The sequence below is a fragment of the Armigeres subalbatus genome, chromosome 3 (assembly GCF_024139115.2).
Source record: "Armigeres subalbatus isolate Guangzhou_Male chromosome 3, GZ_Asu_2, whole genome shotgun sequence".
Taxonomy (NCBI): Eukaryota; Metazoa; Arthropoda; class Insecta; order Diptera; family Culicidae; genus Armigeres; species Armigeres subalbatus.
This window is the reverse complement of record NC_085141.1, coordinates 217,868,794-217,891,249: the sequence shown is the minus strand read 5'-3', so window position 1 is coordinate 217,891,249 and position 22,456 is coordinate 217,868,794. Positions and strand designations below refer to the sequence as shown.

General features: G+C 40.6%; 1 protein-coding gene across 1 annotated transcript in view; it reads left to right on the top strand.

Annotated features, from left to right (window-relative positions):
* Window positions 1-22,456, top strand: part of LOC134225516 (small conductance calcium-activated potassium channel protein-like) — a 352,066-nt gene that overhangs the window by 300,721 nt on the left and 28,889 nt on the right. The window contains exon 2 of the mRNA XM_062705684.1: window positions 1,366-2,354. Within this exon, the coding sequence (XP_062561668.1) occupies window positions 1,464-2,354 (891 nt within the window). The 5' untranslated portion in view covers window positions 1,366-1,463. The remainder of the gene's footprint in view (window positions 1-1,365; window positions 2,355-22,456) is intronic.

Sequence of the window (22,456 nt, the reverse complement as noted above, 5' to 3'; positions counted from 1 at the left end):
CTAAATTTTGTTTGAAAAGTTGTTCTAAACGCTGTCACATGTTGGCGGTAGCGTGTGGCTGATTCGAGTTCTGGTATGGGGTATTTCTCTACGGATGTGGAATGGTTGTTGTAGAATGGTCATCTGCTTCTTTTATTGATTTATGAATATTATTTTCGAATTAATACCGAAGTGGAGTGCCCTTCCGTAGCTCAGTGGTAAAACGTAGAAATAAAACGCACGACAAACTAAGGTGTTTGGGTTCGAGTTCCGGTCCGATTTAGAGAATTTCGAGGTGGGATGTTTTCTCGCCTTACCTGGTCATAAGAGTATTCACCGGCCCCACTACCATTATCACTATCCTTCAATTCCCTCCGAAGGATAGAGATAGGCTCCAATGCATGTCCCAAATTATATCTTCCACATGCATCACACAAACTTTCCAAATATTGTAATTCCATGCAGGGTGGTAGATATCCGGAAATTAGGCAATCAACCTCGATTGAACTGTATTTCATGTTATTCTGAAATATAAAATAACAAATGAACTATTTTATTGCCATAATTTTTGTATCATTTATCTATCTGAAGAAAAACTTCCATTCCAAACAATGTGACACTCGGTCACAACCAAACCAACAAACTGAAGGTTCGATTTCCATGGAATTGGCATCCGGTTTCGTAGCCTAGACCAACTTGCTCAGATCGTAATATTTGAATCCAGTCAGAAACATAACGTATTATTTACATACATGGTTATATAAAGGATTACTAATGTTGGCAGAAAATGAAATTCTCCTATCTTCCTTGAATATTGTATGTTTTGCTTTTAGATAATTGATAATGGATACGATTATACATTACTGTGGCCTATTGACCTGTGACCAACTACGGCCTGTCTCAAAGTTATTTTATGAAATAAAGTGGTCAATGATATGTCTTTTTGTTGCTATAGTGAAAGCTTTTAATGTTAATCTTATTCACTGGTCCATCAAAGCACAAAACACGGTAAAATCCTTATTGAACAAATTAATTTAATTAAATGCGACGTGTTTGTTATCGCAGCCTATTTTTTTCAACTTTATGTTTAATAATCAAACCAATCTAAATTTAAACGAATATTGTCGGGAATAAATATTGAATAATTCTCGCACCGGCAGTAAACATCCTCACATTTTTAATTGGAATCTGAACATTCATCACTATAAACAGGGAGAACCTCCAGTAGCGAAGAATTTATTCATTTTAAAACGCGATTGACTCACACTCCATCCAATGTTAATCCTCTCCAGCTTCATGCTGCCGTTTTCCCACCCTAATTGGCTTGCAGATAAATCAACCTCACTGAATCCCCTTCTTTTTTCTCTCCTTTTTTTGCCCTCACAGATAAATAAAACAATCAGCGCTCTGTGGACGGCAGCGAGCAGTGAAAAGCGGAACGTGTGAATTTCCGGTTGGAAACATTCAGCGCCAGCGTAGGAGAAATGTCCCTCCAAAATGACGCCGATCCAGCAACCAACTCCGGTTACGGCAGTTCCGACGAAACCGCTTCGTTACTGCTAATGTCCTCAAATAACAGCAGCAGCACAACGACAACTACGGGATCAAGTATCATATCAACCATTAGCAAGTCTAGGATGGCATCACATAGCTCTTTCAATGGACCAACAAATCAACAGTCGACCACTAGCGCAACTAGCCCTCTAACGATGACGGCCAACCCCGGTGCCATCGCTGCTGCCGCCGGCGGAAATAACAGCAGTAATAGCAACAAGCCAATTCTCATACGGCAAGACAGAACATCGACATATCTAGCGAGCCCCCAACTTTCGGCGACGGGATTGGGCGGTTCGGAGGAGAGCGGCCAGACAGAGGAAGACCAACAGAACGCACGCTCCGTTCCCGACATCGAAATGCACTGCCGTCTCGAGACGCCGGCAATCGCCGTTTCCACTTCGTGCGATGGTCGGGGGACAGCAACAGGTGGTGCCGGCTATCAGCTGGTGCCCTACAACAGATGTCGTGCCTGCCGCAACTGTGATAGACGTGCCTCCACTACGCCGGTGTCTTCGCTGCAACTGACTCGCTCTGCTTCGAAGGAAAGCGTCCGCAGTGCGCTCCACAGTCGACTGACGGTTCAGCACTCGACTATTCCGCCGGTGCTGATCACATCGTCGCCCACATCCGGGTCACGAATCATACGCCAAAGCTCGCAGCCGGAAGCAAGCTCGCATATCTGCTGTGGGAGCCAGTGTGCGCATGTCTGTGCCCACCCTAGCTCCTCGTTGCGGCAGCTACGCGAACCTGGCGACGGCATCGCTGGCATTGCGGCGGATTCCCTGCGAATTAACGGCGGCATGCGGCAGTTCAAGCAGGTATGTTGAAAGCTTTCCGCACCGGCATGTTTGTGTGTTTTGCACTGTGATATCAGGATATTATCATTATCTACCATGGCGATAGCCTGTACTGCTTTATTTGTTTCGATAATTCATTACATTGTTGTACGTCTAATAAGAATAATATAAATTTCTATATCTATGCAAGGTGAGCGATGGAATGAAATTACGCCCACGCTAATTTTACCGACGAATGTGTGAAGCAGCTTGAGGCTTTTTGCTTCGCAAGAGATTGCTTACTCTTTTCTATACTCAAATTGGTTGATTCTAGTTTCTGGCGCTTCACTTGACATGGGCTTACTTGATTTTAAATAACACACACGTACTTACAAAAATATTAAATACATCTTTACCATATTTAAATGTATAAATACCATACAAAATATTTACGCCTTTTGTCAAGACCCCAGTTATTTAGGGAAATTTTCCCAATACTAACAGTCAGGCCTTCAGCGCACTTTATATCGAATGACAGACAGTGTAATTCCAGCAAGATATTGTGCGTCAGCAATTGCCTAGACTCCCATAAAAATAATATTTCGTACGAGAATCTCAGTGAGTAGTAGTAAGTAGTAAAAAATCAGTTTTTCCTATTTTTACGTTTTGCATCTGTTTTTACATTTCGAATTGTCAGACTCTGCATTCATATTTATTTTGATTATATTTTACGTATCTTCATTTTAACATTCTGGCCTGCTAATGATACTGGTAGACAAAGAGTAATTTGTTAATTTTCTAACCTACCTGACTACATCTAAGTAATAAATTTGATAACAACAAGCAACAAGATCACAAATGATCTAAAGATATGAAATCTGGCGATCTTTAATTTTATACCGGTTGATACGAAACGATCCTTGAGGGTCTTAATTTCGGGTAGATGGTGAACCCCTGATGTTCGTGTCCTTGATGGGGTATTCAGAATCATTTGCAGAAACTTATTCTTAACCTTTTGGAGTTTTTGATGCCAAGATAATCAGCCGGAAGAGGTCTAGGGGATTTGGAGTGAGAGGAGAGGATGACGTGGGGTTTCGCAGCATTAATACATATCTTCCAGATGGTAAAGTATTCTGTCAAGGCATTAAGACCTTCTTGAAGCTTCTATGTGAGCGCTCTATTCACTCTACCTTTGTAGATGATAGAGGTGTTATCTGGAAACAGAGATAGTGCGCCGCCCCCTGGGAGTACTCGCATATCGATGAACAGATTGAACCGCAAAGGCCCTGGATGACGCCAGCGGTGATGTGGTGCGCATCGGATAGTGCTCCGCCGAGTGAGACCTGGAATGATCTCTCGGACAGATAACTTTGGATGACTTTTACCAAGTAGCTTTGAAGATTGTATTCGAGCTTGTATACCAGGCCATCATGCTCGACGTTGTAGAAAGCTTTCTCTACATCGAGTGATGCCATGTCAGATGTTTTAGAGACAGATTTTATTTTTTGAAGATGTTGGTGACTCGAGTCAGTAGGTGCAACCACGGCGGAAAGCAAACTGCTCTTCAATTAAAATGTTGTTTTCTTCGCCAAAAGCGAGTAAGTAGTTTCAAGAAGCTTTGAGAGCAGGCTTAACGCCATGGCGGAACTTTTAGGAGATGTTGGTTACTTCCCAGGCTTCCAAATATGGACTATTTTGGCAGATTTCCACGAGATGAGAAGAAACTCAACCGCAAGCACTGATTGAAAATCCACGAAGATGTTTAAAAAATGGTTCGCAAATGTATTTGAGGGTCAAGTTAAAAATGTTGTCAAAATCCATTTCATTTCATTTATTTAGTCTACATATAAATAGATAACACTGAATAAACAATTTGACGCCACAATACAAGGTTCGAGACCGCATCTCTCCATCCTCGAATACGCCCCACGCTCGCCAAGTCGTTTTGCACCTGGTCTGCCCATCTCGCTCGCTGCGCTCCACGCCGTCTCGTACCTGCTGGATCGGAAACGATCACCATCTTTGCAGGGTTGCTGTCCGGAATTCTTGCAACATGTCCTGCCCATCGTACCCTTCCGGCTTTAGCTACCTTCTGGATACTGGGTTCGCCGTAGAGCTGAGCGAGCTCGTGATTCATTCTTTGCCACCACACACCGTCTTCTTGCACACCGCCAAAGATGGTCCTAAGCACCCGTCTCTCGAAAACTCCGAGTGCTTGCAAGTCCTCCTCGAGCATTGTCCATGTTTCATGTCCGTAGAGGACAACCGGTCTTATTAGCGTCTTGTACATGACACATTTGGTGCTGTGGCGAATCTTTTTTGACCGTAGTTTCTTTTGAAGCCAGTAGTACGCCTGACTTCCACAGATGATGCGCCTTCGTATTTCACGACTAACATTGTTATCAGCCGTTAGCAAGGATCCGAGGTAGACGAATTCCTCGACCACCTCGAAGGTATCCCCGTCTTTCGTAACACTGCTTCCCAGGCGGGCCCTGTCGCGCTCGACTCCGCCCACAAGCATGTACTTTGTCTTTGACGCATTCACCACCAGTCCAACTTTTATTGCTTCACGTTTCAGGCGGGTGTACAGTTCTGCCACCTTTGCAAATGTTCGGCCGACAATGTCCATGTCATCCGCGAAGCAAATAAATTGACTGGATCTGTTGAAAATCGTACCCCGGCTGTTACACCCGGCTCTCCGCATGACACCTTCTAGCGCAATGTTGAACAACAGGCACGAAAGTCCATCACCTTGTCTTAGTCCCCGGCGCGATTCGAACGAACTGGAGTGTTCGCCCGAAATCTTCACACAGTTTTGCACACCATCCACCGTTACTTTGATCAGTCTGGTAAGCTTCCCAGGGAAGCTGTTCTCGTCCATAATTTTCCATAGCTCTACGCGGTCTATACTGTCGTATGCCGCCTTGAAATCAATGAACAGGTGGTGCGTTGGGACCTGGTATTCACGGCATTTTTGAAGGATTTGCCGTACAGTTAAGATCTGGTCCGTTGTCGAACGGCCGCTAACGAAGCCGGCTTGATAACTTCCCACGAACTCATTCACTAATGGTGACAGACGACGGAAGATGATCTGGGATATCACTTTGTAGGCGGCATTAAGGATGGTGATCGCTCAAAAGCTCTCACACTCCAGCTTGTCGTCTTTCTTGTAGATGGGGCATATAACCACTTCCTTCCACTCCTCCGATAGCGGTTCAGTTTCCCAGATTCTGACTATCAGTTTGTGCAGGCAAGTGGCTAGCTTTTCCGGGCCCATCTTGATGAGCTCAGCCCAGATATCAACCTTACCAGCTGCTTTATTGAGAACGGCACAGCTGTTCCATCTCCTCGCACTCCGCTTCTTCCAGGCGGCGTTTCTTCTCCTGAAAAAGGCGGGTCTGCTGTCTCCGCTTCCGTCTATAATGTTCCACGTTCTACCTTGCTGCAGCGCGACCGCCTGCGCTGCGTCCTTCTCCAGAATCTGTCTGCACTCTTCGTCGAACCAATCGTTCCGTCGACTTCGTCCCATATACCCGACGTTGTTCTCCGCTGCATCGCTTTGACTGTATTCCAGCAGTCCACAAGAGGGGCCCCATCGAGCTCACCCTCTTCCGGCAACGTTGCCTCGAGATGCTGCGCGTATGCAGTGGCGACATCAGGTTGCTTCAGTCTAGGTCGTACCGGTCGTCGGACCGAACATTGTTGATGACAGATAGTTTTGGGCGCAGTTTAACCATCACCAGATAGTGGTCAGAGTCGATGCTAGCGCCACGATATGTCCTGACGTCGATAATGTCGGAGAAGTGCCGTCCATCAATCAGAACGTGGTCGATTTGTGATTCTGTCTGCAGTGGTGATCTCCAGGTGTACCGATACGGGAGGCTGTGTTGAAAGTAGGTGCTGCGAATGGCCATATTCTTGGAGGCAGCGAAATCAATTAGCAGTAGGCCGTTTTCGTTCGTCAGCCGGTGAGCGCTGAACTTCCCAATAGTCGGTCTAAACTCCTCCTCTTGGCCAACCTGAGCGTTCAAATCTCCTATGATGATTTTGACGCCGTGGCTTAGGCAGCTGTCGTACTCACGTTCCAGCTGCGTGTAGAATGCGTCCTTATCATCATCAGTGCTTCCGGAGTGTGGCGTTGATTATGCTGAAGTCGATGAACCGGCCTTTGATCCTCAACCTGCACATTCTCTCGTTGATCGGCCACCACCCGATCACGCGCCTTTGCATGTCGCCCATCACTATGAAAGCTGTTCCCAGCTCGTGTGTGTTGCCGCAGCTCTGGTAGATGGTATGATTACCTCTAAACGTTCGCACCATTGATCCCTTCCAACAAACCTCCTGCAGCACTACGATGCCGAATCCACGATCTTTGAGCACATCGGCGAGTATGCGTGTGCTCCCGATGAAGTTGAGAGATTTGCAGTTACACGAACCGAGTTTCCAATCGCTAGTCCCTTTTCGTCGCAGTGGTCTTCGCCGATGGTTCCGGTCCGTACTTTCTTGTTGATTGTCCGTTGCTTATGGTTTTTTAAAGGCTGGTTTGCAGGGCCTGACACCAAACTCCCTAAATTTCCAGAGGACCATTCCTCCTTATTCCCGGTGGACCATGGTGCACAGTTTCACTTAGAGTCCCTCGCTGGCACTCGGACGATGATCAGCCGCCCCTAACATGGAGAACAGATGCTGTTGTGAGCCGATCCTGACATGGAGAACAGACGCTCAGTAAGATTTGCACCTCCAGAGAGGAGCATACGACCATAGTTCCCACCGGGGTTAGTTGCCCGATCTTCCCTAAGGTTGCTCGTATCCCGGCCAGCACCACGGGGAGGTAGGGATAGGAGTTGCTGGGTAAGAGGCTAAGGACCGCGAGATGGGGTCTATTTTATTCCTTCAGGTACGCGAAGTACCAAATGGTACGCTTCACCCAGCATTTGACGTGCCGTGTTGTCAAAATCTGGAGCATTAATATTTTTATAGGTTTGAATATAAGTCAATATCCGAGCAAATCGATAACTTGTTTTGATGTTGTGAAATCGCCGATTATGATTACTTAATTTGATATCTTTTTGGTCGTTAAACGTTAAGGTTAAAATAACAAAACGTATAGAAAAAAATCTTACTGTGACATCAAATCGAAAACTATTCCTGCTATCGATGAGAGCAAATCGAAAACTACTTTTGATATTGGTTCCGGACGGACACAGACCGCATCGTGCTTTCGTGCTGTGCGGTTCTTTCTCTCTTTGCGGAAGGAAGTTTTTAATACTACCCGAAGCTATTTTAATTTCAACGGTGCTTCTTAGCGCTATTTGTACCCACTGATCCCGTTACGATCTTTGCAAGGACCCGTGCCTTCGTTTTACGTTGGACCCGTTTGCGGAAGTAAAATTCCGACAAGCGGTGGTAATCCTGCAGGGACACCGTTCTGGGAAAAAACCTCTTAGAAGGTCACGTCTCCACGCTCAGCAATGAGTATTAACAAAAACAAGAGGAAGGGGAGTCTCTGAATTCTCCACTTCCTTCAAAGAAACAAGGTTTCAAGACCGTCCTGCCCAAGCGCGGAAAAAATAGAAGGAAGCTGGAGAATTCAGATATTCCTTCTAACTCTAATATCGGAAATAATTCTTCTCCAATCGAACTGAGCAATCAGTTCGATTTGATTAATGATGAAATTGAGCAAATCGAATCTACCTCTAGCCCAGGTGATTCGATTCATGCGAAAAAGCAAAGGATTCCGCCAATTGTGGTATCTGTTGCCGAGTTTTCTGGCTTCCGGAATGAGATTTTGAGTAACCTTCAGGGGATCAAGGTTTCATTTCAGATTGCTAGGAAGGGTGACTGCCGCGTTTTGCCGGGATCCTTTGACGATCGCAAACGTCTTCTTCACTATTTAACTGAGAAGCGCCATAAATTCTTCACATACGACGACAAAACTGAGCGATTGTTCAAAGTCGTCTTGAAAGGTCTCCCCAGTGATGACAAATCACTGGATGAGATTAAAATTGAAATTTCTCAATTACTTGGATTTTCACCAGTCCAAGTAATTAAAATGAAAAAGAAATCCCATTCTGGTACTTCCCAGAGGGGCATTTCTCAAGAATTTTATTTAGTTCATTTTAACAAAAGTGAACTAAATAATATGAAAAGTTTGGAAAAGGCCTGTATTATGTCTCATGTCCGTGTTACATGGGAACATTTCCGCAGGCCTGGGGAAATTTCCAAAACCCTACCCAGTGCCGTAAGTGCCAAAAGTGGGGTCATGGAACCAAACATTGTCACATGGATGCTAAATGCATGATTTGTGGTGGAACCTCTCACGCCAAGGACGCATGTCCTGTGAGAGAAGATTCCAATAAATTTAAGTGCGCAAATTGTGGGGGCAATCATAAATCCAATTTCTGGGAATGCCCTTCACGCAAAAAATTGATGAATTCCCGTGCAAAATTGATGACGGGAAATTCCAATCGGATCCCAGATTCGACGGGTAGAAATTTTTCAAACGCTCAAATTTCGAAACCGGTTACCGGTCGAGCAATTCATACCCACCACAATTCACAAACAAATTTTGCCGCTCGTCAACGGGTAGCAAGCACTTCAGTAAATTCCAATTTTTCCAATGTACCTACGTATGCAAACATCGCTGCTGGTAGACAAAATTTCTCTTCTCAAAATGAGGTTTATACCCATGTCCCAACGGAAAATAACGGTCATGTTGCCGATTCAGGTAGCATGACTGGTTCGATTTTGATTTTTAACTGAACAATTGCATCACATGATTGATGCAATGTTCAAAGCAAATACCATTCCTGAAGCTGTTCAGGTTGGTATAAAGTACACACAAAAATTGTTATCGGACTCCGTTTCAATGGATCCAAATAATTGTGTGAAAGTTCTAAATTGGAATGCCCGCTCTCTAAAGGGTAAGGAAGATGAATTATTCAACTTCCTTTCAGTTCATAATGTGCATATTGCCATTATAACTGAAACGTATTTAAAACCAGGACTCTCCATTAAAAGAGATCCAAACTATTTTATCTACAGAAATGATCGTCTTGACAGCGCCTGTGGTGGGGTCGCCATTGTCATTAATAGACGTATCAAACATAAATTATTTTTTTCGTTTGAAACCAAAGGGAGAAACCTTGGGAGTTACTGTTGAAACAAATTTTGGACAATTTTCCTTCATTGCAGCCTACTTGCCTTTTCAATGCAATGGGCAGCAAAAGAATTTGTTGAAAGCTGATCTTCAAATTCTGACTCGCAACAAATCAAAATTCTTCGTAATTGGTGACTTCAATGCCAAACACCGTTCATGGAATAATGCTCAAAGCAATTCCAATGGTAAAATTTTATTTGAAGATTGTTCTGCGGGATATTATACTATTCAATATCCCAATGGACCAACTTGTTTTTCTTCCAGTCGAAATCCTTCTACAATTGATTTAGTTTTAACGGATTCAAGTCAGCTGTGTGGCCAATTGGTAACTCATGCTGACTTTGACTCTGATCACCTTCCTGTGACATTTGAAATCTCACAAGAAGCCATTTATAATCCAATCAGCTCTACTTTTAATTATCATAGAGCTGATTGGGATCTATATAAAACGTATATCGATAGGAATTTTGATGTTGATATTCCTCTCGATACCAAAAGTGATATTGATAATGCTCTCGTATCTTTGACAAATTTAATTGTCGAAGCCAGAGGCATTGCAATTCCGAAATGTGAAGTTAAATTCAACTCCATTATTATTGACGACGATCTTCAGCTACTGATCCGTCTTAAAAATGTGAGAAGAAGGCAATACCAAAGAACTCGCGATCCCGCGTTGAAAGTTATTTGGCGAGATTTGCAAAATGAAATTAAAAAACGTTTCGCTATTCTGAGAAATACCAACTTTGAGAATAATGTCTCGAAGTTGGATCCCAGTTCAAAACCCTTTTGGAATTAACAAAATTCTTAAAAACCTCAAAAGCCAATTCCAGCGCTTAAAGAGGGAAATAAAATTTTATTAACAAATGGCGAAAAGGCTCAAAAACTTGCTCAGCAGTTCGAGAGTGCCCATAATTTTAGTCTAGGTCTCACTAGTCCAATTGAGGATCAGGTTACACGGAGCTTCGAAGACATTCTCAATCAAGAGAATGTTTTTGACCCTTCGTTGGGAACTAATTTGGATGAAGTGAGATCTATTACTAGAAAATTTAAAAATATGAAAGCCCCGGGTGATGATGGTGTTTTCTACATACTTATCAAAAAACTTCCTGAGAGCTCTTTATCCTTTTTGGTTAATTTATTTAACAAATGTTTTCAATTGGCATACTTTCCAGATAAATGGAAAAACGCCAAAGTTGTTCCAATTTTGAAGCCGGACAAAAATCCAGCTGAGGCTTCTAGTTATCCTTAATCAGTTTGCTTTCTTCAATAAGCAAACTGTTTGAAAAGATTATTTTAAATAGAATGATGGTTCATATTAATGACAATTCTATTTTTGCTGATGAGCAATTTGGTTTTCGCCATGGGCATTCAACCACTCATCAGTTATTAAGAGTTACGAACTTAATTCGGCTCAACAAATCTGAAGGATATTCGACTGGAGTTGCTCTTCTTGATATAGAGAAAGCATTTGACAGTGTTTGGCATGAAGGTTTGATTGTAAAATTGATGAATTTTAATTTTCCTCTGTACATCATTAAACTGATCCAAAATTATTTATCAGATCGCTCACTGCAGGTAAACTATCAGAATACTAAATCTGATAGATTACCTGTAAGGGCTGGTGTCCCCAAGGCAGCATACTGGGGCCCATATTGTATAACATTTTTACTTCTGACTTACCTGATTTACCACCAGGGTGTCAAAAATCTTTGTTTGCAGATGACACGGGCCTTTCAGCCAAAGGGCGAAGCCTTCGTGTCATTTGTAGTAGATTGCAAAAAAGTTTGGATATTTTCTCCACTTACTTGCAAAAATGGAAAATTTCCCCGAATGCTTCCAAAACTCAGCTTATAATTTTCCCACATAAGCCAAGAGCTTCTTATTTGAAACCTTCTAGCAGACATATTGTCACTATGAATGGGGTCCCAATTAATTGGTCTAGCGAAGCTAAATATTTAGGACTTCTGCTAGATCAAAAATTAACTTTTAAAAATCACATTGAAGGCCTTCAAGCCAAATGTATCAAATATATTAAGTGCCTATATCCACTTATAAACAGAAAATCAAAACTTTGTCTTAAGAACAAACTTTTGATTTACAAACAAATTTTTAGACCTGCCATGTTGTATGCTGTGCCAATATGGGCTAGTTGCTGCAATACCAGAAAGAAGGCACTCCAGAGGATTCAAAATAAAATTTTGAAAATGATTCTGAAGTTGCCTCCGTGGTATAGTACCAATGTACTTCATAGAATTTCTAATATTGAGACATTGCAACAAATGTCCAACAAAATAATTTCCAATTTTAGACAAAAATCGTTGCAATCTTCTATTGCAACGATTAACTCCTTGTACCTTTAGTATAAAATAGGTTAAGTTTAGTTTAAGTTGAAAACATTGTAATTCCTACATGGTTCAATTCAACCAGAGGAAAAATTCTAACTGCCAGAGGCAATTGAAATGTATTAATAATAACTAAAAGCGTAACATAGCAAATAAGGATGATAGTGTTAAGAAAACACGGAACACCTAGTCTAAGAGATGAATGCATGTATTAGATAATTAGCAAATAAAATTAGTTAAAAAAAAAAAAAAAAAAAGGTAAAAACGGACACGTTCTGGTGTGAGTAATATGGACCATATGAAGTACATACATTTTTTTTCATGAAATTTTATTTTTAAATTTTGTATTGTTTACTTCCCAGAACACCAAGCATTCATTAGGAAATTTGAATTTCCATGTTTTCCATCAACTAAATTCACTGTTTCAAGATTAATTTCTTAACATGTCCGTTTTACCCACACTATGTTCATTTCACCCGCATACTTTTAAATCGAGTTTTTTCCATCCTGATTTTCATTGTTACAAAAATCACAAAATCTGATTGTTTTCCACTAAATTGACTTCAAGCCATCGTAGGGCTTCTGGGTAGGGTCACGCTGGGATCACACTGTCTGTAATGAGCCGCACCTTCTCATCGCCATCATGGCCATCGCTGGAACTTGTATTTAATGGAAAACTCTATTAGTTCATTTGTCTCACTTCTGGCCTTTTTATGTTTCAAAATAAAGCCAATTTACATAAAATTATTCTAATAGCAGGTGCGGCTAATGTTGTTAATACTCAATATAGTAGAATAAACTACCAATATGAGGTGTTTGCTGAGCTACAGAAAGGAAAATATATTGCGCAATGTATGCAATGGATGCTGATGGAAATGAAATTTTTTGAATCAGTTAATGTTACACAAATTGAAAGCATTTGCTCGTTTTTTAATCCATCGGCACCCTATACACAACGTACGCTGAACGATCTTATCCTAGTAGTAGTCAGCAGAGATTGAACTTAATATTTAGTGAAAGCTTGACTAATTTCCTTTTTTATTAGTATTTATATAAAGTAAAATAGCATTTTCACGCTATAAGTGTAGATATATAACATATTTAATAAAATAAGGGTAATTTATAAGGGAACGGTGCAGTGCAGATGCAACCAAATAGAAAGAGGACTTATCTCGGCTGTTTGCATACCCAACAGAATATCGCATCAACCTTCTGTTATTTTTTCAACTAATTAAATTCAACCACATAAATGTGAATAAAAATAATATGTAGTCCAGACAAGAATTATTATTATGTCTTTATTATACCATATTTTTTGTAGTGTTCCACTTTTACGCATTAAAAACCATAAAAACATGATAAAATAATGAACTAAATTAGCACCTCCTGAATCGTCCACTGTGACCGGATCAAATCCGTACAGCTATTTTTTGGAGAAATATTTCAATTAAGGCACACCAGTTGACTAGATTACCATTGTAAACAATTTAATACGCACCTTGGGAAGAGATCTCTTTGACTTATATTCTGCTGAGCTAACTTATATCAAATTCCAATTTAAACACAGACACTTTTGGTACTACCATGGTCAACACGCGAACAAATGACACCTAAAAGTCCGCTTTTGAAGCCAACTTCCATTTCAATGGCCAAAATTCTTAATGACAAGCAAAGGAATAGGAAAAGATAGATTATTTATAAATTATTTACCTTGAAACCTCTTCAGTTTATTGATATTTCATGAGGTGGACGGACTTTGATTGCTGTACGGATTTCGGTCCCCCACGGTAGAGACTTTCTGGCAAAAGCCGGTTTGTCTCTGCTGGGACCAGAATGATGGTGCTTACGAAATAACCACTCCATAACCATAAAACTAACTTAAAACAAAAAATATTTGTTTCTTATCCAATAGTTATGAAAGTTTGAGAAAGTACAACCGATTCTCCTAAATAAAAAGCATATTCACACAACCAGAATACCCATAACAGAATTGTTTTCGAAACCCACATGGTGGTATAATGTAAAATCCACTATTTGAAAAATGTACTGTCTCTAATTTGATTAAACAATATCATATAAAAGTATGTCCTAGAGAAATTAATCAGAAAATATTTAAACATTATTTCAGCAGATGATGATGATGATGGTCCTGCCACATACCCCTACAAGGGTTTGAGCTAGACGAGTTATCTTTAAGATAATTAATTGATATACATTTAATCGGATTTCCAAAAAGAAAAACGATCCGATTTCTTATCACAGATATAAATTTAAATATTTTTCATCACTATACAGCAAAAAATATAAATTTAAAAAACTGATCTTTCCAAAACCACAATCTTGCTAAAGCATCAGTAGTGATACATACAGCTCTATGAAAATGCAAAACTTGTGATACCTCTCGCACAGATTTCAAAAGTTTCACCAGGAATCGCGTTTCAAGTCAATTTTCGCTCAACAACTCATATGTATCTATAGTATTCATGATTCTCGACAACACAGGCACCAACACTTGTGATACCGCTCCGTCGATATCAAAAGTTTCAGTTTAACCGCGAAACAATCTACTAGATAGCTATATCGAACATTCAAAACTCTTTCAGCAGTAACCATACAAAAGTCATTCACTCCTAATCATTCAAACAGATCAAAATGTGGCACACGAAAATTAAATTTGAAATAATTTATACCTGTATTCCGCGCGCGAGGCTCAAACTCTTGTAGACTACACAAAGAAAAGTTAAATTAATAATTACCTACGTCAAGAAAGTAAAAAATCCATCATCATCATCGAGGCGATCGTTGTAGTCGTTAATGCCCCAAAAACAATAAATAAAATTAAAATAAAACACACAAACACACCCAACGGATACTGGGTAAAACTTCGTCAAAACTTAAATTAGTTAATGCTAAAAAATTGTCGAGTAGCTGTCTAAAATGCAGCTTTGACGTGTGAAATACATTGTCTCTTGAACTGTGCTAGTGTCGTTTACACCCTTGTAGAGCAATGAATTTTGTGAAGCACCATGCAAAAAGAAAGGTGTTCTTACATCAACCGCGTTTCTCGTATTATATCTATGTATGTCACTTCTCTCTCTCTCTCTTCATTGGCATTACATCCCCACTGGGACATTGCCGCCTCGCAGCTTAGTGTTCATTAAGCACTTCCACAGTTATTAACTGCGAGGTTTCTAAGCCAAGTTACCATTTCTGCATTCGTATATCATGAGGCTAACACGATGATACTTTTATGCCCAGGGAAGTCGAGACAATTTCCAATCCGAAAATTGTCTAGACCGGCACCGGGAATCGAACCCAGCCACCCTCAGCATGGTCTTGCTTTGTAGTCGCGCATCTTACCGCACGGCTAAGGAGGGCCCCTATGTATGTCACTTCCTCTTTCAATTCGATCACACAAATATCGAGGCAGCAAACCATTTATTACTTTAAAAATGAACACCATAGTCAAATAAACAATGCGTTTCTTCACTAACAGCCACTGCAAGGCATATAACAAAAAATCAATAATCACGCCAAGATATTTAATCTCCCGTACGCGATCAATTGCCTCATCATCCATCATAACAGAGACATTTTCACTTATTCGGCTCCGCGAAATTATCATGAACTTAGTTTTACTTATGTTCAATATCAACTGTTTATATTTCAACCATCTACTTAGAGAATGCAAATCTTCGTTTAAGTGTGAAACGGCCTCTTCTAGGTTTTTAGCTGCAATGAACAGCACAGTGTCATTAGCAAAAAGATTTATATCACAAAATCGTAAGACTCGTCGCATGTCATTTATGTACATAATGAATAAAATAGGCCCAACACACTTCCCTGTGGTACGCCGAGCGTGTTCTCCACGGGACTTGATACGCAATCGTTAAAAGCAGTCCGTTGAGTTCTGTCACTCAAATAGCTTTCAAACCATTTGTAAGCAGAACCCGAAATTCCAAAGCGCTGAATTGTTTTCAACAATAAGGGCCGAGAAATAGTTTCAAAAGCGCGTTTTAGATCCAAGAACACCGCAACAATCGTATCTTTTTGCTCTACTTTTTCTTTACATTTAGCCAATACCAAGTTCAATGCGGTTTCACAAGAATGACCTTCTCGATATCCCGATTGTTCCGGTATGAGCAAGTTATTATTATTTAAATACTCTAGCAGCTGGCCTTTAATAACAAGTTCTAAAATTTTCTCTAATGTGTGCAACATGTTGATGGGACGAAACTCTTCGGATTTAATCGTTCCAGCACGTGCCCAGTTTGTATAGATTCATTAATTAGGTCCAGCAAACATTCATTAATTAGGTCCAACAAACTTTTGTTATCCAGTATAAATTATGTTGGAGTGCGGTATCCAGCTTTCCATTATCGATAGAGGTGGCTTGCGAATGTGGTAAATTCAATCGTCCACTATACTTCTTGACATTCATGGCGGCTGTCATAATTCCATTCCTGTATAAATGGAGGGGAAGAAAGGCTCTTTCGACGGTGAGTTGGCAACCAGCTAATGTTATTTTTACATCAATTAGCACCGCAGGAAAGATCCATTGATTCGTAACGCAAAAATGGCATTTTATACCCCACTCACCCCCATGTCACACTTTTTTGTATGAAGTAACTTCCCCAGGTAGGAAAGATATTACAAACAAATTCTGGCTATTTTGTTGAATTACACAATTCACTGATGCCTTCTGAGAAGCCTAATTATCATGCTAAAGATTCGCAACCTCGATTAAAATCGACACCCAACTATTGGAACGACCATTCAATATGCATTGTCTATGGAGTTAAAGCTTTTTCATATTTCATCCAGTCATATGATCTCCCCTCTCGCCAGCGCCCAATGACGGAGTGCCATAATCAGAATAATGAAAAATTCAACCTTGTCATATCAACTGTCATACAAACCTGAAAACACGGTAAGCCCCTATTCAAACCAGCTTGAACCATCTAAAGACACCCAAAATATGAAACATAATCGACTGAGCCTGGGCGCAGGGATTTATCTAATGCAATTATCTAAAGAAAGCAATAATTCCTTCCTTCGCCTTATAACAGGTAGACGCGATTATTTAAAAATATGGCATTATCTCCTTTATTCAGGGCCCTCCTTAGCGGTAAAACGCACTAGTCTAGGCAATTTTCGGATTGGAAATTGTCTCGAATTTCCTGGGCATAAAAGTATCATCGTGTTAGCCTCATGATATACGAATGCAAAAATGGTAACTTAGCTTAGAAATCTCGCAGTTAATAACTGTGGAAGTGCTTAATGAACACTAAGCTGCGATGCGGATCTGTCCCAGTGTGGGTATGTAATAAGAAGAAGAAGAAAAATAAGTGTAGTAAAATGATCTGAGTTTTGGAACAAAACATATGAACAAAAACCCGAAACCCACAAATAAAATCCACATCAGTCGCCACCGGTACCTTTTTGAAGCCACCAAAAAATATACAGTCCACAACGAAAGTGGAGGACCAGCTTACAAACAGCTTTTTTTAATGATCGCATCTGCCTGGTACAAGACGAATCGAGAAGATAATGCCTTCTTTAATGATCGCGTCTGCCCGGAATAATGCAAAGGTTGGAGATAATGCCTTCTTTTATTGATCGCATCTGCCTGGTATAAGGCGAACGGAGGAGATAATTGAAGTGAATGCATCTGCCCGGTATAAGGCAAAGAAAGTGTGGAGTTTATTCTAGCTGTAGGCAAGCGGGAGTCTCTGATACACCTTATGCCACTGATGGTTCACTAAGCCTACTTAGATGGTTTAGGAGTTATTGGATATTTGCTGCATATAGTAAACAACAAGTGCTATTTCGCTGCCACACAGAAAGGATATCATGCCTTTTCTAAATGATCGCGTCGGTGTAAGAAGAAAAAAGAAATTAATGCTTTCCAAGTTCATTCATGCTCCAAGTCCATCAGGAAAAAAACAGTAAAGAAATCATTCTAGTAGAAATTTAAATTAATTTACAAAGGTGTGTTGAACCGAGATTTTGGTAAGCTCACGTGCATTGTAGTTGCCAAACTACCACACGGAAGTGTACTGGAGTGTCGGGCTCGACCATACCGGTAATACCGACTAAACTCCCTTGGGCTCCACCATCGTTTCCCCCAGGAACTACCTCCCAGTACTACTTCTGGGGGATGGGAGTACTAAACGTACTCGCTCATTATCGCTCACACAGGCACCCGTCCCATGCGAGACTGACTTGGGTGCTCGCACACCATTCACACCATTTGAGTCTTACTTGGATGCTCTCCCGGGCGCTCCGCTGCCATGCCTCGAGGTGTCAATAGCGGTAACTGCCTGGGCCTACAGATATTACGCTACGACACTCCTGCCTCAACACGAGCAGATCAATCACACCACTGCCGAAGCAGACCACACGCTACCCTGCCGAAGCAGGGACACTCCCAATGCACCACCTCAGCATGTGCAGTCCATACTCAGACTTCTGCTGCGCTTCGAGGTGACAATAGCGGCGACGCGCTATGACACTCCTGCCTCAGCACAAACAGATCACTCACTCCCTGCCGAAGCAGCTCACGCGCTACCCTACCGAAGTAGGGACACTCCCCATGCCAATTGGCACTCTCTGGGCTTGTGCTTTTGAAGCGGCACACAGTCGCTTTGATAGAGTCTGATTACGGGCACTTGTGATTTTTTGGGAGGGATTTTAGCAGAGCCCACTGCTAAATCCCACCACGCCCTAGGCAGTTGGTAAGCTCTATAGAGATCTATTGGTACTCCTCTTGATTTGAATGAAATTCTATTGAATCGACCAATCCGATTCGATTTCCAAATTGAATTATCGTTCGATTATGTTCGAGAAGGTACAATGGTATCAAAACGTTTTGTCATTTCCGCTCGACAGAGCATATTGGATGATCTAGTTCGGCACAGTTCGAAGTCTCGTACTGTCAATGGCTTAAGTCAAAGAAAATACATAATGCCGCATTATTTTCGAATCAAGAGCAAAAATATACGAAACGAGTGATTCGATTCGAGATGCGTTACGCCAACCCTGATTCAAAATATTTTACTCATGATAGGTCGCTGTAATGGGGCCATCCAGAAACCACGTGGTCATATTTTTGAAGATTTTCAACCCCCCCCCCTCCCCCCATGTGGCTTATTGTGGTCATTCGGCAGATTGATTCAAAATCAAACTAAACCCAGTGATTGTGCCGAAAGTAAATTAAATTATATTTTGAAATTATGTTGCGAGAACCACCCCAGCGTGTGGCCACTCACTCTCGCAGTTTACCTCCGTCAGTCGCCTTAACCGCACTATTGCTAGGTAGGTGCCGATCGCCTCACGATCGGCTGTTGCTTTACTCGACACCACCTCTACTGCGTAGAGGCAGCAGAACAGCAAACAGCTGATCAGCGATGCCAGATCTACGGAAATTTCCGTAGATTTACGGAATTGAGTGCTTTCTACGGATCTACGGATCCGTAGGTAAAAAGTACGGAAATTTGAAAATTTCTGCGGAAATCTACGGATTTTTTTAAAAGTGCACTTTTAATTTCAATTGGAGTATCTGTGATTTTTAATTTATTAATGATTTAATTTTATTTTATTATATTTAATTTTTATTTACCGTTTAATTCTAACTACCTAGTGCCATAAATATAGAACACACAGATGAGAAAATGAAATTTTCCTGGAGGAAATCCTGACGTAATTCTCGAAGAAATATCTGGAGAAACTATGCATTCCATTAGACCTTCCATCGTAAATTCTTTCAAAAATGCCTTCATCCGGAAGTTCCACAAGGAATTCTTTTAGAAACTTCATCCAAAATTTCTTTAGAAATTTTCTCAGAAATTCCCTTAAAAATACTTTTAAAAAATCCGTTTGGGTTTTTCTTTGGAAAATCTTTCTAAAAATCATTTGTAAATTCCTTCAGAAATACTTCCGGGAGCTCCACCAGGAGTTCCAAATAATTTCCATTGAACATTCTTTCATCCTTTCAACATCCTTTGTGAATTTCTCCAGAAGATTCTTCGAAAGATTCTACGGGAAATCCTCTGAAAATTCTAAGAAATGCATATAAAACTGCCTAAGGTTTTCTAAAATAAATATGCTGGAGGCAGTTCTGAAGAATTATTATTAGACTTTCAAATGAATATTTGGAGGAATTTCCCAAGAATACTCAGGATTTATTTTTGGAGTAATTTCATGAGGGTTCTCCAAAGAAATCTATGGAGGAGAACTCTTAGCTGAGTATCCAAAAAATTTTGAAGAAATTTAACCTTCCAGGACTCGCATCGTTGTAAAAAGTGCAACTCCTCCGCAAAAAATCTGACGTGTCGTTTACAACAGAGGCGGAATTGCGTGATCGATCCAGGACCATGCGAGTCCCGGAAGGTTAAGAATTTCGAAAATTGTTTTACAAAAATCCTTTAGAAATTCCTTAACATTTTTTCATCCATTCCTAAAAAAAATCATTTCTATTTGGAGGGAATTCAGCTGGATAAATTTCAGATAAAATATAATTTTCGCTGTAGCGATTGCTCTGGGAAATTATGAAATTATTTCTTAAGGAATTCCTGTAGAAATTTTTGAAAATGTTATAAAATGACTTTTTTGAAAGATTTCCGTTAAAAATCCTTAGAATTTCTGAACGAATTTCCAGAAGAATTCCTTGCGAAATTTGGTTTTTCTACAGAAATTTCCGAAGATTTTTTTCGGAAACTAGTGAGTTTCCGATAACAATTTCTGAATTCATTTGCGGATTTTTAATGAAATACCTAAATTCCGAAGGAATTCCTTTAAAAAAAAGTTTAAGGTAGAAATATGTGTATGGCGTACCGAATTAATTCCTGCACAGAAAAAAATCCTTGGTAAAAACTACTATTTTGTACAACAGACTATCCATTGTTTTTAAAACCACCATTAAATTTCAGTAAATTTTACCATGGTTTCAGAGAAATTTACCACTGTTTCAGTTCATGTGACAACATTCCGCATGGGCCACGCCACAGTTGATTTTTACTGCGCGCATGGTAAAATCAAACGGGTTTGTTATCTGCTGAAAATCGTCGGTGCATATTCTTAAAATAACCATCGGAATGGTTGTTTCGACTGCAATATTTTTCTTGCATATGGGAGTATTGCAGATAGAATTATCTTAAATATTTCCTGGAAGACTTTCCGAAGCATTTCTGGATAAATTTTTGAAATAACACCAAGATGAATATTCCAAGATTTTTTGCGAGGAATTTTTGCACCAAATATGGATTATAATGTCGATATTTTAGGGGATTTTCTTGGTTGCTATCTTAATTTCAGCGTCAAAATAGAGTTTTGTTTAACTTCTGTACTGGCCAAATTATGAATGAACTAATTACGTCAAAACTGCTGGTGAACGAACATGTATCACAACTCTGGCACCGCCATTACTAATTTGCAATGGTCAAGATGATTTCCTAAGTGATGAAAACTTCATTATCTGCCCAAACTGAAGAGAGATCTGCATAAATTTGAGAAAACTAAACTATCAGTTACATAGCCCAACTGGATTCACTCCAACAGGTGTAATCAATAGAAAGGATCCAGTTTTTTTTTCTATTTGTACAGTCTTACTCTTATACACCTTTGCAAAGCAATCCAATTTAAGCATTATGTTGGGCTCGGCCCAACGCTATTCTTGCTTATTTCGTAGTTACGGATTATCATCGGAGAATTTCCGTCTTTAAAATAGGAAAACTTTTCTCGGGATTGTTCCCATGTAGGGTCGATATTCAAGAATGCTCAAACCTATTAGCACTAATGAGCTTTATAATTGGAGTTGTCCTGAGAATTACACGCCCGTTTCAAATCACTCAGAGACTGAGTGAAATTGTATTGCCGTCTCTTTTTTTCCCACGGAAATTTTACTCATTTTTCGTAAAAAGTGGAACTACTAAATTTTGAGTAGCCGTAATAGGGCTGGCCAAAATTTTTGAGTTAATCTACGGAATGGATGTTGAAGCAATCTGGCATCGCTGCAGCTGATAGATAGTCAGAAATAAACCTCCGCCGCGATCGGTACTTTATACGGAAATATACACCGCTTGTACTTTGTTCCCAAAATAAAGTGTGTAGTTCGTTCAAATCAAAGGCAATAAAGTGCAGTTTTGTATATCGCGTAAAACTAGTGTTTTCGTTAGTGAGCATATCACCGCGCTCGATAGTTGTTACCGGGTTGATAACGCGTTAATCGCTCTATGTGCGTGAACATATTTGGTCCTTGGAGCCGGATCAACCGCGGAAAAGGACTTTTGTGCGCGGTTCAATAGTGCTACGCGGAAGAAAGGACACTAGTGCCGGACAATAAGTGCCTTTGTGGAGTGCGAACAAAGTACACAGAAATTCGCCATCTCGAGTGATACGTTGGCGCGCTGTGATTGCCATCTTGGGCGGCAATTGATTAAGTGTCTGAAGAGGATTAAGAGTTGCTGTTGACTGGAGGTGGATTTATTAGTTTCGTCGACTGCGGGAAAGGTGTCAGCTAGCGGATCGTCGTAGGGCTGGTGGCGACATTTGAGCGGACGATTTGGGCGACTACGGACTGGCTGCAGATAAAGGGAAGTACACCATTGCATGTGTGGTCTGTGGCTTGCGATGCATGACGGGAG